At 39.2% G+C, this 17655-nt stretch overlaps 1 protein-coding gene across 1 annotated transcript in view; it reads left to right on the top strand.

The window, feature by feature from the left end:
- LOC126188138 (protein FAM50 homolog) overlaps window positions 1-17655 on the top strand; it is a 127775-nt gene that overhangs the window by 19458 nt on the left and 90662 nt on the right. Inside the window, exons 2-3 of the mRNA XM_049929628.1 lie at window positions 5122-5329; window positions 14498-14662. Of these exons, the coding sequence (XP_049785585.1) occupies window positions 5122-5329; window positions 14498-14662 (373 nt within the window). The remainder of the gene's footprint in view (window positions 1-5121; window positions 5330-14497; window positions 14663-17655) is intronic.

Raw genomic sequence — 17655 nt, 5'->3', positions numbered from 1 at the left:
AGTACAAGATTAGAATAATTACAGCATGCACAGAGGAATTCAGTTAGTTGTTCTTCCCACACTCCATATGTGAATGGAATGGGAAGAAATGTAATAACTGATACTGTAGGACATACCCTCTGCCATGCACTTTGTGGTGGTTTGTAGAGTTTGGATGTAGATGTTGTCTGTTCCTCTTCTTCAAGTATATTTCCATACAGATTTTTGTTTACATTGTCTCCTGTTGTCCAGAGTTTCTTGTTGTAGTCCAGCCATTGTGTCTTACATATTACTTTTCTTGTAGCATCTTTTATGCTTTATCCAGGTTCGTTATCATTTTATACTCAAATTCCTGTACATCATAGCCACCATTTTCCACTTCTAAGATGAATATATTACAGTGTTATTGGTTAATTTTACAACACAGTTCATTTGCTTCTTTAGATAGTGTTTTCTGTCCCTCTCTATTTTTGGCTGTCCTTTTCCACAACCATTTACCGAGCAAGGTGACGCAGAGGTTAGCATGCTGGAACACGCATTCAGGAGGACGACAGTGCAAATCGCATCCGGTCATCCTGATTTAGGTTTTCCGTGATTTCCCTAAATCACTCCAGGCAAATGTCAAGATGGTTTCTTCGAAAGGGCACGGCCGACTTCCTTCCCTAATCCGATGGACCGACGACCTCGCTGTTTGGTCCCCTCCCCACAAATAAACCAACCGACTGCAACCATTTCTAATATGCCTCCTTAATCATCTTTGTCAGTCCATCTATATCATCATTCCAGTAGTTCATTCACATTTTGTTCTTTTGTTGACATTGATGTCCTAGAGTGCCATCAGCTGCCTGCTTATTGCAAGTTTACTATTTTATCACACAGATCATTCAGTTTCTTCTCATACAGTTTCTTGATGGAATTTTCTTTCAAAAATTGTTTTCCATTGCTTATTTTCATGGTTTTTAGAAGCCGTATTCTTTGTCCTTCATGCTTTGAGTTATATCCCTGCCATTGACAAATAATTGTCAGTGTACAGTCATTCTCCAGCATACTCTCGCATCTATAAACGTTACAACTATTTTCTGATAAGGAGTGAAATGGTTGAGGTGGTTTGTTTATCTCCACTGTTATAGAAGGGTGTTACTGCAGCATATTAAAATGTGTCAGGTAATATTTAATGCTCTGCATGTAGTGTCCATTGAAGTGAATCTAATGTGTCAATATTAGTAATTTAAACAGTGTAAAATTTGCACAATTCATATCTGCAGTAATGTATTTGTCTGATGATCATTTTACAATGAAGCCACATCTGTCAGCTTAAAACAAAGAAAACATAAGTCATACATACAGATATGTGTATATAAAGTGTGTTCAATGGTAGGTATAGTGTGTATTACCCCTGTGAGGAAGCAATCATTAAATGTGATTTGCCAGGGATTTCAATGTTTCATCATTTATGCCATAGGTATTTATCTCATTCTTGGCAGTTTAAGTTGTAACTATTTTTGTTCTACAGCTCTTTTCTTTGAAATAATGTCATTAAATAAATGATATTTCTGCTCATAAACTTTTATTTATACATCTTGTGTGGTATAACTTTTTATTAATAGCATTTGCTTTCCTCCCAATAGCATACATATAATAAGTGTTATTCCACTATTAGTAGTAGTGGTGGGTTTGTTATTGTAGCTGATGTTGGTAATGGTAGTGGCGGTGTGTATTACTTGACCTAGATCATGTTTTACAGTGATATTAGACACTCCCTTCTTATAACGATTTAAGAAAAATATACTTGTTGTATATCAAAGCACAAAAAGCGAAATAAATGTTATACCAATTAGATAGCTACAAAATTACAAAAGTTTCCTACAAATTAGATATATTTAATAATGCAAATATTAGAAATAATTTAGAAATCAATATCTAACTAACAGAATAGCCAAATGAAATTGAGGATTTTGGATGGGGATAAAATGCCAAAACCTATCAACCATATATGAAAAATATCAGAAACACCAACAAATTAATAAACCTCATATTAAATAAAACCTCCAAAACTCCACACTTAATTAGAATTATTATGTTAAAATAATTCGTGTAATGGAACCAAGCTCCACAATACTCATAAACAACATTATTGTCATTGGCTGGTACTGATATCCGAGTTTTCGTTTTTTTTTCCTCTATTTCCTTTACTGCATCACAGTTCAGGTGTAGAGATGCCTTTGATGGCATAATAGATCAATCCTGACATGAAACATAGTGCCACATAGATTTAACATAATAGAAAGTTGAGAATGTGGCAAGGACTAGCTAAATTTGCATTTCTCATTTTCCAGTTTTTGACATTCCTCCCCAAAATGTAAAATAGCAGCTGGAGTAAATATGTGCCCATAAGCAATATAGTACCAATAAACAGAAAATAATTAGTCAGTCCTGACATAAGTTTGGTATCATTATCTTCAGCTAACCCATACAGCTGAAATCAAGTACACAGGATGATGACGATGACGTTGGTGGTAATGCTGGTATTATTATTGTCACTTAACCTATATAGCTAATCTGAACTCCATGACACCCACGGAAACACGTAATACATTCATCACAAAATCCTATAAACTGAATAAAAATATTTGGAAAAATAAACACCAGGCTATGATTTCCCTTATTTTATTACAATATCATTTTGCTCTATGTGGGGTGAACATCAGCAAAATATTTTTGCATTCAAAGAAGAAAGTTGATGACAGAAATTTTGTGAAAAGATCTCACCACAGTGAGAAATGCCATCTGTACGTGCTTATCATAACTGTGACATTTTTGATAATACAAAATGACCTGTCCTTTTTTTGAATTTTTCCATGTCCTCTGTCAATCCTATCTTGTAGAAATTCCACAATGTACGGAAATATTCCAGAAGAGAGTGACCAAGTATAGTGTAAGCAGTCTCTTTAGTAGATATGTTGCATCTTCCATGTGTTCTGAAATAAAACACAATCTTTGGTTCGGCTTCCCTATAACATTTTCTACGTGATTGTTCCAGTTTAAGTTGTTTATAATTGTAATGCCAAGTTATTTAGCTGATTTGAAAGCCTTTAGATTTGTGTGATTTATCGTTAATCAAAATTGAACAGATTCCTTTTAGTACTCATGTGGATAACTTGAAAACTTTTATTGTTTAGAGCCGATTGCTGCTTTTCACACCACACAGATAACATGTCTAAATCATTGTGCAACTGGTTTTGATTTTCTGATAGCTTTACTAGACAGTAAATGACAGCATCATCTGCAAACAATCTAAAAGGACTGCTCACATAGTCTCCTAATTCATTTATATAGATTAGGAGCAACAGAAGTCCATAACACTTGCTTGGGGAAGGCTGAATGTAACTTTCTGTCTTAGTTGATGACTTTCCATCAGTTATACGAACTGTGACTTTCTGACAGGAAATCATGAATTCGTCACACAGCAGAGATGATACTCCATAGGCAAGCAATTCAGTTAGAAGCCATTTGTGAGGAATTGTGTCAAAAGCTTTCTAGAAATGTAGATATATGGAATCAATTTGAGATCTCCTGTTGATAGCATTCATTACTTCACATGACTAAAGAGCTAGTTGTGTTTCACAAGAATGGTATTTTCTGAATCCATGGTGACTATGTGTCAATGAATTGTTTTCTTCGAAGTAATGCATAATGTACACACACAGTATATATTCCACAATCCTACTGCAAATAGATTTCTTGTAAGTTACAAGCTCAGGGCCCTAGATTTAAAGAAAACAAATGCGATAACCAGTCTATAACCCCATCTCATTTGCACTGAACCCAACACAAGAACAGAAGAAGTAGGTCAACAGAATAGTATTGCAGATTGCAAGCCATGATTTTTCAAGCCACACACCCCTCACCCTTACGAATTGACCTCCATAAGCTGTCGTCCCAACACCACCACATGAACCCATTGCCGTCGACACTTCTCATAATCAGACAATACAACATACTTTAACAGAAACAAGGTAGTACTTGGCATTTCCTCATTCAACATGAAGCTGTTATAATTCACAGTAAGGTCCATGACAGGTTCACAAGGGCCACCTCTAGGTACAGTTAGAAATAATAACATATACAGCATCTTTCTGCACAGAAAAATTCAACACAAGACAACATCTCATCGAACAATACCTTTTCCTAAATGACCTTAAAGGTGGCTTTCAATTACACTTGTATTGTACATGCCAGAATATCACTATATCATGAACCAAAGCTGATGCCCAGTACCAAATGTTCCAGTTAACTTTACATTTTAATATGTTGTGGTAATGAGTTCTACTAAAACTCTGGTACCTCTTAATTCCTTGTCAGATGAGTGCATTTAGCAAGGTATTTCATCATTACTAAACTTTGTTTCTATGGAAGTACTTACCAGTAAGCCCTTCCTTCATTCCTAAACAGGAAATTTTTTAGCTATCCACATTCACATCAAGAGAATGCATGTAACAGTGTACCCTAATATTGCCATATATGAAAGTGACAGGCTCAAGGTGTCTCCAGGATCAATTGTATTACGCGTCTCACGTGTTGGTTAGATACTGTCAGATAATGGATTCAACAGTTTTGGATACTAGATAAATATGTATTTCATAATACATTTTTAAAACATCCTTCTGAAAGCTGTCAAATAGTGTGCTACTGGCTTCTTTGAGATGAGATTAAATGTTCTCCCAAGCATCTTCTGTTAAATTATAATTAATTTTTATGAAGCACATTTTCAGCATGATTGGAGAACACACCAGTTTTCAAATATCCTACACATGCTACAGAGAATATAATGTATGAATGTTTCTATTTGATCATCTGTAGTAATCATCTGGTCTATAAATATCTTATTAAAATTGATATTTGTCATTTTTGCTGTTACAGCAGAATATAGTAACATTTTCAAAATACATTATAATGATTATAAAAATTTCTTGATGTCAGCTGCAGTACAGCAGATAAATTGTTTTTATAAGCTGTGCAGTTGTAGTTGCAATTGTTGTCTATAAAAAAAAAGTTTGTGCAACTCCCATTATTGCAAAATTTAACCTGTATTTGGAAGAATAACTATTGTAACTATTTATAAATCATTTGAAACCCTTTCAGTGTCCTGAGATATTGTTGTGTAAACATCATGGCTCACTACAAAGGAGCAGCGAGTGAAGCTGGCAGAGCAATGCAGCTTATGAAGAAAAGAGAAAAAGCTCAACAAGAAATTGAATTTCGGAAAAAGAAGATTGAGGAAGATTTGAAAATATCCAATATTGAAAATAAATTTGCTGCTCATTATGATGCTGTTGAGCAGCAGCTTAAGGTGAGTACAACAGTATTATTATATTTTTTTTCTATTAGCACAACATAATAAATCAATAGAAGGAAAAAACTCAATTATATTTTGTTCCTGATTTCTGTATCTGAATTGTATGCTTATAAATGCAGCCATTTTTATATAATTGCCATTTAATATACAGTTTGATATCAGTGAATTTGTTGAGAGAGGAATGAGTCAAGGTTATAGCTCATATTCAGTCTTTATTCAACAAATGATAGTCAAACCAAGAAGAAATTTGTGGAGGTAATTAAAGTTCAGGCAGAAAAAATAAAACTTTGAGATTTGCTGTGATGATAAATGTCTGCCAGAGATGGCAAAGGACTTGGAAGATCAGTTGGACAGAAAATAAATTGTAAGATTAATATCAACAAAAGTAAAGCAGTGGTAATGGAATGTGGTTGAATTAAATATGGCAGTGCTGCTGGAATTATACTGCCTGACAACTAAAGTGAAACACCCAGAAGACATGATTGGATGTCAATGTAACTCCATATATTTTCACTCCTTTGGTGATTATGTAAATGATTAGAGCTACAGTTCACCATGATGAGTAGAACAACCAGCAGAGTACACTAGTTTCATTCAGGTTTAATGTTGTTGCAAGGCCTCATAGGGTATACAAGGGGCATGAACAGAGCCGTGTGTTGAGTGATGACTGTGAAGTAAATGGAGATTCCACATACTCATGTGAGACAGAGCTATCTGCACCTGACTGAGTTTGAAATTGACTCATTGTGTGTCTTCATTTGGCCAGTTGGTCAAATTGTGCAATATCCAGATTTGAGGGCCATTTAGATGTGACAGTGCCCCAGTGTTGGACTGCATGAAAAAGTGTGGGAATGCTTACTCATCATTAAGATTCCAGGCTACCACATGTGACCACCAAGGGAGAATTGCTGTAGTGTACATCAAGCACTTCAAAACCCTTTCACATCTTCACCTACTATCCAAGAACAAATAATGGACCCCCTGCAACTTTCTGTGTCATCTCACATCATTGGACAGGTACTAGTAGCTGCTGAATAAAGAATTTCAATCCCAAGTGTAGACTCCATTAACACCACAACACAGACTCCATTAACACCACAACACAAAAGGATAAGTTCAGATGGTGCTGTGACAAGCGTATATGGACTGCTGATGAATTGTGTTGCATGGTGTTCAGTGACAAATCATGGTTCTGCACTGCCCTTGATGATAATTGTCAACAGGTGTAGCTGCGACCTGGGAAGGGGTCCCAATCTTCCAATGTTTTGGAAAAACACAACAGCGTTACTCCTATTGTCAAGGTATGGGGGAGCCATCAGGCATGACTTCAGGTCATGGCTGGTAGTGATTGAGGAAGCTCCGACACTACATTGGTACATGACTGACATCCAGTGACCTCATGTGTTACTTCTCGTATGACAGTGTTGTGTTGTCATTTTTCAACAGGACAATGCTCATCCAAATACACCCTGGGACATCTGGGAAAAACCCAGAAATTTTTTCATCTTAGAAATATCTGGGAAAAACATAGCAATTTTTCATTGTTTAATTTCGGTTAAATTTTTTAATATTGACTGATAAGAACTGATACTCCAACAAATAGTTGTACTTTAGCTCAGTACTTCAGAAAAATACTGCAGCAGAAAAACATAAATGAGATAATAACATCAAAATATAACTTATGTCACAAAGAAAATGTGCCATACAACAACAAAATACAGTTACACAAGCATCTGCCGACAGCAATATTTCATAACAACAAACTACTTTCAATGCAAGGCCCATGTTTTGATGAGCTTGATGTCACAACTGTTTACATTTCTTACAAGTCCGGGAAAATATTGTGAATGGTGATTTGAGAAGTGTTACTTTCAAAGTAAATTTCCTTTTATGTATGATACATGTGAGAATGTGCAAATAATTTTTTAAATCATTGAGCATTATACTCTCATTCAAAACTTAACACTTAGGACCAACCATTTAGAAAAATTCTAAACCCAGAACATGAGCAGTTTTCGAGCTTAAAGATCAGTTTTCATATTTGTTTTCTTTAATAGATTACAAATTATGCAATAACGACAGCAGAAATTATAATTATCCTCCAAAGAAGGGCGGAGTGAGTTCTTGAGCAATTTTACACATAATTGGCTTTTCGTAGTCAAAATTGCCGACGGAACATATATTCAACCACATAAGCTACAAAATGTTCGGTGCATATCAGTGAAATTTATAACTGTGCTTGTCAGAAATATTCAGCTGCTGCAATTTAAGCTGTGCTCCGGAGAGTGATTTACTGGCCAGGTAACCATTGCAGTGTCTGGGGAGAGAACCCCCATTTGGCGTGGGTGGTACCATGATGGAAGATTCACACATGAAGCAAATTAAACTTCCTTTCGTAGGCAGCCACAAGGCCCCAACATAAAATGGAAAAGGTTATTACAGTGCAGAGACATATGACCCCACAATGTTTACTTCCCTGCCTATACCATGGGAAGAGGGACAAGCCAGATGTCTGGATGCAAAATACTAAAATACTTCATCCAATTCTTGGTCTGTACTGGGACTTACGGGGATACTTTTACTGCTATGGAACTATTTTTTTTTATTTTTTTTAATTGCAGAATTTCATACAGATTTGGGGAAGTTGAATCTCTGGGGAAAATGCAAAATGATTTGTTATTAATGAAAACTTCCTCTGCTGCCCAATCTACATCTCTTCAGGCATGCGATAGTCTAGGTGCCATAAATATGACTATTACCTCATACAAATCTGTGAACATGGTCTAAGGAGTCATCTTCCACAGAGATGGTACACTTGAAACAGACCAGGAACTCTGGATTAATGCCCAACGGCAAGGCATACATTTATTAGACGTGTACAAACAGGACCCAATGATAATTGTACATATACAGGTGCCTTTATCTTGGCCACTGTCCTCCCGGAGACGGTTATGGTCATGGTGTAAAGGTGTGATGTGAAACCATGTGTCCCACCACCTATGAGTTGCTTCAGATGTTTATGCTTTGGCCATAAGTCATCCTGTTGCACGGGGGACCCAAAATGTGGAGATTGTGGACGATAACTCCACATAGGTAGTCCTTGTGAACATCCACCTTTGTATTCCAGCTGTTTGGAACATCACTCTCCACATTCGCTAATTTGCCCAGTTTTCAAGAAAGAACAGAAGTTCCAGAAACACAAATATCTACTGAGATATGGAAGAAATATGAATATCTACATCCTGTGGAAATGACAATCAGTTACACTAACATAATTACCATTGACTCCCTACCTCTACCTTCCCCAAACCAGATCTCTACCACTATTGTCTCCTCCCATGGTAACCATGGTAGCTTCTTCAGGAACCACTTCCTGCACCTTGCCAAGAAAACACTCTTCATTGGTGTTTTACCCATGAGAGGATTCCTTCTCAGGATCCCTCTCCTCAGCAACCCCTGGCCTAGAGGCCGACGCAAACAATGGCTGAGGGAATCACAGCCTGTAGTTCCCAGGGCTGTTCGCTCTTCATCTGTCCCTATGCTCAATGTAGATAGCCCCTTGAATGAATGAACCTTGCCCACCAAAGGTTATGCAGGGAAAGAAGAAGAAGAAGAAATGGTCAAGGCTTTTCTGGTGCCCACGGTGATGCCAGATCCCCCCTTGAGGTCAGATTGTGAGCTGATGTTTGTGGATGTGGTTCCTTCGCCACTGGTGACAGGCAGTGATCCTGATCCTTTCACACTTAACGTGGCCACCAGCCATGTGATCATTCAGTGGAATTGTAATGCATACTGCTGTTACCTTTCGGAAGTACAACACCTAATTTCCTCTTATGTGGTTTGCATTGCACTCCAAGGAACACACTTCACTGTTGACCATTGTCCAATGCTCTGTGGTTGTCTTGCACTCTGTCAGAACCCCAGTGGTTCCGAGAGGTCATCTGGAGAGGCCTGTTGTTCGGTTCGTACAGATGTCGTCAGTGAATGGATTCTCCTCTGTACGTCATTGGGGGACGATAGCAGTGCAGGTGCAAACAACCTCAGTGATTACGATTTGCATCATTTACCTAACTCCAGGCAGGCCACTTACCTATGCAATTGATGACATTAATCCAACAAAAGTCTCCTCCTTTCCTCTTTCTTGGGAACTTCAACTCTCACCACCTCTCATGGGGGAGTACCACTTCATCTAGTAGGGGCATCCTAATTTACCAGCTTCTCATAGACCACAATCCGTATCTCTTCTATGATTGTTCTCCTACCCATTTCAGTGCCGCCCATGGCACCTTTTTAGCTGCTGTTCTGACAATCTCTTCCCCCAGTCCTATGGCTTAGCGACATTGGTGACTTCATGATGACCTTTGTGACAGTGATGAGTTTCCAATTATCCTGTCATTACCTTGCCACCACCAGACACACTGACTACCACATTAGACACTTCACAGAGCCAACTGGCTTTTGTTTGGCTCTACTTATTACATTTGCTGTCTCTCTGTCTGATTGTATTGATGAGATTGTGTAAAATGTCTCAGATGTAATCATCCACACTTCACGAACTGCTGATCACATTTGTACAGCTCCTCCACCCCTCCCCCCCCCCTCCCCCTCTCCTTCCCCCTTCCACTGTTAACCAGTGCTGTGGTGGACCAAAGTCATAGCAGTAGCTGTTCAGGGTCATTGACAAGCCCTGGACTGATTCAAATAACATCCTTTACGGACCAACCTTATCACTTTTAATGCTAGGGCCCACTATTTAATCAAACACAGTAAGAAGAAATTCTGGGAGCACTATGTCTTTTGTCTGGAGACATATGCTTCTTCATCTCAATTGCGGGCTGAGCTCCTTTGTCTTATGGGCCACCAATGTGCAACAGCTGTTCTGTGTCTTGTTGCACAGAGTGGTCTTCATTCCGATTCATTGTTTCTTGCAGAACACCTTGCAACCCACTTTGCTACAGCATCAGTGTCCTTTTCCTATCTGGCTACCTGTCTACTGCAGAAGCAAGAAGTTAAAGACATCACTTCATGTTTCACTCCCCACCAAGCTGAAACCTATAATGAACCTTTCAGACTGATAACTACTTCAGGCCCTTGCCTCATCCCACAATACAGTCACAAGCCCTGATTCAATTCACTGTCAGATGATTCACATGAATTTTCCCGAATGGCAACATCTCTTCAGGGTCTTCGACAAGCTCCAAGGTGCCTCCCCCTCATAATGATGAGGTAGCATAACTGTCCCAATCCTTAAGCCATGCTTGAAAGGTTGGTTGCCTGCAGATTATGCTAGATTCTCATGTCTCGGGGCTTTTTATCCCACTGTCAGAGTTGTTTCTGGGGGGTGGGGGGTCGATCCACACTCAGCCATCATCTGCTTAGGTTGAAAACAGCAATCCGAGACACCTTATCACAGTCTTTCATGATCTGCATAAGGTGTATGACACTGCTTGGTGACGTTACATTCTCTTCACACTCCATAACTGGGACTTCTGAGGCATCCCATCAATTTTTATTCATCAGTTTTTATCCCACTGGTTGTTCCTGGTTAGAGTTGGTACTTCACTCAGGTCCCCATGGATCCATGAGAAAGGTGTTCCAAAGTGCTGTGTGTTGAGTATCTTTCTTTTCCTCATCATCATTAATGAGCTAGTGACTTCTTTTGGGCCGCAGATCACACCTGTGGTGTGTGTCGAAGATTTTTGCCTTTGGTACAGCTCCCACTTCGTAGCCTCGGCTAAATGCCAGCTCCAATAAGCCATACAGCAGGGCTCTGCATGGGCTCTTTCCTATGGTTTTCAGTTCTCTCCAACAAAAACATGGGCCATGCACTTATGCCATTGTACCACAGTCCATCCTGACTCGGAACTCTACTTACATACCCAGCGTCTGGAAGTTGTAGCACAGCCTCCTTTTTGATAAAATGCTGACCTGTCTGCCCCGTATTTATCACCTGGAGATTAGCTGTATCTGGAAGCTTCCTTGTCCACCTATCTTGGGGTACGGATCATGCTACTCTTATTCATATTTACTGGGCCTTGGTTTCATCCCGACTGGTCTATGGTTGCCAGGTTTATAGCCTGATGGTTCCTGCAGCTTTAAAACTGTTAGACCCAGTCCACCACTGTGATGTGCATTTGGCCTTTTGGACTAACCTGGTGGACATGTCCTTGCCAAAGCTGGTATCTTCCCCTGTCAGATTCGACAGTGCCATCTCTTGGTCTCCTATGCAATCACTATTTGATAATTCTGTGATCATCCCATGTATACTGTTCTCTTTGCATATAATGGGGTGTCATTGTCCTGATACCCATTTTCAGGTGGGATTACCAGTTGGAATGTGCCTTACTTCCCTTTGCCAAGATTTCCATCTCTCCTCCCTGGTCCGTGCTCCCCGTGTTTTCTCACATACACGCCTTTGGATGGTGCCTAGACCAAAGATTAGGACCAATCACTTCCAGAGTCCTAAAGTCTCGGTTGCCCCCATAACCTTTCAGCATCTGTTTTGTCCTGTTCTTCAAGTGTTCTAGGATTCTCTTTAGTATGTTTCAATATGTACTAACTCAATGAGCACTCTTCAGGCTATTGACTGACACTATTCCACCATTTGGTCTCCCCATTCATGACCACCCCACTGACCTTCATCATGCTGCCTGCTCAGTTGTTTTTCCCAAGTCATGTGGGTATCCAGGTGATGAACTGTCTGACTGTTTGGTTGGAGGAGCACTTGCTCCCTGTTAGTGTTACCAACTTCTGTTGCAGATCTGCAGGTGTACTCGAGAACTGTGCTGAGTGGATGGAACATCTGGTGGGCTACTGCCCCATGCAATAAACTCCGCTCAATCAAGGAGACTACTGCAGCATGGTGCTCCTCCTTTGGCTTCTCCCAGAAGGAATCCACAGTCCTATGCCATCTCCCCATCAATCATACAAGGTTAACCCATAGTTTTCTTTTGTGTAATTAGCCACTCTACATTGTGGTTGTGGAGTCTTACTGACAGAAGCTTAAATCTTAGTGGAATGCCCTCTCCATTTGACCCTCTGTGCTAAGTATGGACTTGTTCATTCATTGCATCTAATATTGGTGGATAATTCATGGATGGTTGAACTGGTTCTCAGTTTTATGATATTTTAATCTGTCTCTGGAGCAGGGGCAGAGTGGTGGGGATGGGGCGTCTCCCACTATATGCTATCCTTTCATCCCTCTTTGACTCTCTCTTAATTGCTTTTAATTTAGATTAGGTTAGTGTCTTTTCTGCCGCACCCAGTTGTCTGTTCTGGGTGTTGCTCTTTGTTGAATAGTGGGTGTTCTTGATTGGAATGGATCAGGGGTGGGACAACTGTGGGTGGGACGTTTCCTGTCATATGCAGAGCCCCAGGGACCCCACCTGGTGACCTCGCATGTTCTTCATCATGCTTTTATTCTTTTGATGGTCAAAAAGAGGTCTGTTAGGTTTTTAACCTTCTTGCTTTTATTGTTATGAATCGCCTGACTAGATCTTATAATCTCATCGCTGGACATGTCTACTTGCTGATGCACCTCTCTTGGGTCGAGGAACTGATGACCCTGTTGTTTGGTCCCTTACCCCCACCCTCCCCCAACCAGCCAGCCAACCAACCGACCATCCTGCAGCACTGAGGAATCATCAGTCTGTTAGTGGTGGGAAGAGTGTGGCGGGGGATGGGGGAATTGCAGAGGGTGACACATTGTGAGGCATCAAGGCATTGTCAGTTTGTTAATAGAGTGAAGTTTACATTCATATATTAGACAAAATTGTCACCAAAGGCCTCCACTGAATTACTGTTAAAAATGTGAATTGTTGGGTGAAGGTATTGCTGGGTCTATGAGAGGCTTTCCTCCTAGTGAACTTTTCGACAATGCACTAGAATGAGTGTTGATTAAAATTCTGTGTGATTGCTGCGGGAAAGATACCAACTCCACCTCTGTTTTATCCAAATTACTAGGCATGAGGGTAGCTCATTATCAATCATTTGAAAGTTAGAAAGATCAATTTAAGATTTAATTCCATTCTTTGTCATACGTCTGAAGAAAGCCCATGTTAGGATGCAGCATTAAGACTATATTCCTTGTTCTTTATGATCTTTAAAGTTTAAAATTTGCCATACAAAATCCATATTGAAGTTCCCAAGGAAAACAGCATGATTCTCAAACACTACATGGCTGACTCCTACCTCTTCATCATGTAACTCAGCTGATGCCCCTTCTTGATGTCAGTGAAAAATTACAACATTAAGAAATTTGGAATTCTTGTTTTCCTTCAGCTCATCTCCTGTACAAGTCTACGGTCCCCAGCAATGTTTCATATAACTTACTGATGGCTGTCATAGTTTTACCAGAGACCTAACTGCTAACAGTAAAAAATATAAATTATGTTGCTACAGAGAATGCAAAGAATTTCAGCACCTTCAGCCACATATGTATTGATGTTCCTATTGTTCTGCAGACAATATCTGTTTTTTAATATAAAGTTCCTTTTAGAAACAATGCTATGTTCTAAAATATCACAAACACATAAGAAAAAGAAACCTTATTACTGTGGTTGTACACTAAAACATTCCGTATGTTAATACCCCCCCCCCCCCCCCCCCAAAAAAAAAAAAAAGTTAACAATCTGTTTTAGCTTCTAGCTTCAATTAGGAGATTTTCATCTGCTATAAAGCCTTGATGGCCTAAGGGAAATATTTAAAGACATGTCTGCTTGTGACTGTATATGTGTGGATGGATATGTGTGTGTGTGCGAGTGTATACCCGTCCTTTTTTCCCCCTAAGGTAAGTCTTTCCGCTCCCGGGACTGGAATGACTCCTTACCCTCTCCCTTAAAACCCACATCCTTTCGTCTTTCCCTCTCCTTCCCTCTTTCCTGATGAGGCAACAGTTTGTTGCGAAAGCTTGAATTTTGTGTGTATGTTTGTGTTCGTTTGTGTGTCTGTCGACCTGCCAGCACTTTCATTTGGTAAGTCACATCATCTTTGTTTTTAGGTGTATATATATATATAAGGATATTCATTAAAATAGATATACATAGTTGGCTTTAGTGTTTAAGAGACTGTAGATGTTTGTGTAAGTTGATTAGGTGTTTATCATATTTTGTTTACTTCTGTGTTCTCTGAGTAATGTGATGGCCTTTTCATTTTACTTCACAGAGTTCCACAATTGGTTTGGTTACACTAAACGAGATGAAGGCTAAGCAAGAAAACATTGTCAAAGAGCGAGAACGAAAACTGGCGCAGAAACAACTAGAAAAAGAACAAGAGAAACAAAGACAACTGGAAGCTAAACAAGCAGAAAAAAATAGACAGAAGCAACAGGTATGTTTATTACACTGTCTCCTTATTTTTAATACTTATGTATGCATTATAGATATTAGAAATATTAGACAGTGGAGCAGGTGAAGATAACCTTTCACAATATAAAAGAGCTGTTGAGTGATAGATAGCCACATGAATATGTCCTTGGATATGGTAACCCAGCCTAAAAATGTGCATCCTTCTTCAGAGCACATGGACATACATGTTCACAGTCAGCTACATTGTCACAGCAGTGCAGTGTTGTTTTTATTATTGCAGCTGTTGCAGATGAGATGAACAAGGGAGATGGAAAGGGACAGGAATCTGGCACTGGAGAGATCTCACCCTGATGTAGCTAAGCCTAGTAGAGTGTTCCATATGGTGAAAGTGTGAGGGAGAGGGCGAAGGATGAGAGAGAGAGAGAGAGAGAGAGAGAGAGAGAGAGAGAGAGAGAGAGAGAGAGAGAGAGAGGTTAGTTAGTGACCAGTGTGAATGAGAGTTCATACAATCATAGACCTATAAAATACACTAACGTGGGTGGAATTAGTGAAGAAGATATGCTAACAAGCTGATGGAAGAGATATGAAGGGACTGAGGACACAAGCAGAAATTATCGAAGTGCAAAACTAGTTCAGTTGAGGCTTCAGCAACTACAGAACAGAAAATGGGACAAATCCCACATACGCAATTCAGACAAGCTTGTGTTGGGAGGAATCATCCAGATGACACAGTTTATGAAGCACCCATTGAAACTGACCATGTTGTCTGTAGTGAAATATTCTGCCCCTGCATTCACTTCATTTCTCTTCCTTCTCTTTTTATCCATATACTTCTCACTCTGTGCACATCAGCTGTTGACTGTAGCTGGCACTGTGTTTACTATTGTACTATTTTTGACCGCCTACTCTCTCTGATGGCTCCCCATTCATCTTTGCCTCCTCTTATCCTCAAAACAGGCGGGTCTCTGTCACTCTGTGGTCTGAATGACCTTTCCATACTTTTTTTACCTCTGTCAAAATATCTTTCTCTACTCCTTGAGGGAGGAAAGTTCTGAAAGCTAGAATACAGTCACATACTTTTATGCATGTCTATTAGCAGTGTTAAATGTTTCGCCTCCTGAAGGTAAGAAATATCCAGCAATTCTGTCTCATAATTTTGAAAGATATATTTTATAGTCCATGGCCACAAACACACCCAATCTTATCACAGAGACAGGGATTATTGTCAATGATGCGATTGCAGTGACTCTGGAGATGAAAGACAAAAATCTCATCAAGAAAGCTGGGAGAATGTGTGTTTTGCTACAACTGATCACTAACATCACACTTAAAAGACGAACAGATAACATAGTTCAAATCCAATAAACACAACATGAATATTATCTTGGTAAATACATAAAAATGGTGTAATGAAGGATGGCAAGGACTCAACCTGCCTTGATGGTGCCATTAAGAGAATGTTGCAAAAATGGAAATCGTCACTTACCTGGAATGGGAGAAGATAACAGTCTGGTCATCCAGATACTTCTTATTGTGTATAAGCATTCACTGTGTAGCCATAAGCACAGATGTCATCGATCAAGTGAGATGATGCAGTGGTAAGACACTAGACATGTGTTTGGGTAGAAAGTGGTTCAAATCCCTACCAGGTCATCCATGTTTAGATTTCTATGATTTCTCTAAATCATTTAAGGGAAGTGCCAGGTTAGTTTCTTTTAAAGGGTACAGCTGATTGCATTCCCCAAGTCTGAGTTTCTGCTTCATCTCTAATGCCTCACTGTTGATAGTACATAAAACCCCTGTCCTCTTCCCTTCCTTTAGCTTCCTTAGACAGTGTGGGCACGTTGTTATTGACAGATGCTTTTCCAGGAAGCATAACCACCTCTGTCTTCAATTTTTGGAGCATCAACACAGAAAAGCCTTGGATATCTGTGTTTGGAGGATGCTCTTTCAAAATGCAATCGCTTGAGTGCCCATAGCTAAAGTCTAGGTCTGATACTACTTGTGGTTCTAATCCACAAATCTGGTAATCTTAATCATAGTTGAGTAGTCTTTATGCAGATAAACTTCTTTTGATAAATTGAAATTCTTTGTGCTCCACAACAAGAATAGAAAGACCTTTATTGAAGAAGTATCTTGGCATGGAACACAGGCCCGTGAACATATAAATGACTTGCACTAGCTAATCTTGTACAAACAACAACCATTTATGTAAAAACTTACACTTAACTGTTGGTGGCATGTCTTTTGGCAGCCATCAATTTACTGTTTAATTACTACCTGAAGGCTAAGATCTAAATCTATTTTATGTTTGTAACTGTACTTGATGTTTGCAAAAGTCATCATATTGATGACTCCACGCAAAAAATCTAAATAAATAAATAAATAAATAAATAAGTGTAGAAGTGTCTCATTTGCCTTGACTAAAAGAATGTTAGTCTGTGCAAATTTCATTGCCCACAGACACACTCTTTAACACTTTCCACTGACTTTTATATAGTCATCTTACACTAATCTGAAGCTGACCTAAAAGCCTAATATAACTATCCTGAGACACAATATAATCTGAATCCAACGTGTTTATCTGCTCCTCAGATCCCACCCATGATATCAATGTAATATATTGGTGGACTTTTATCCTATGGAGTGTTAATCCTCTGTAAAGTTGATATAAAATTTGAAACCTTCCATCCAGTTTGTTGGAGAACAGACAGATATTAAAGCCAAAGAAAAAAGACCAAAAACTGAAATATTAAATTCTTCATTGATGCCCACAAATGAGAGTGCTAATAGCAAATAGCAAGTTTAGCTCTCAACTTTGAAGCTGTATTTGTACCAGTGTAAGCAAGATCCAAAGGACTTATTACATAAATAGTTACTGTCACTGAGGCCAAGGTTCATTACTATACCCCAGAAAACCAAGCTGGCAGTTTTCCTTTCAAATAACATACCAAGCAAGGTGTAGCAGTGCTAAGGCACTGGACTTGCATTCAGGAAGAGTAGGTTTCGAACCCA

The sequence above is a fragment of the Schistocerca cancellata genome, chromosome 5 (assembly GCF_023864275.1).
Source record: "Schistocerca cancellata isolate TAMUIC-IGC-003103 chromosome 5, iqSchCanc2.1, whole genome shotgun sequence".
Lineage (NCBI taxonomy): Eukaryota > Metazoa > Arthropoda > Insecta > Orthoptera > Acrididae > Schistocerca > Schistocerca cancellata.
Note: the sequence above shows the minus strand (reverse complement) of the source record. Positions and strands in the feature narration are given on the sequence as shown.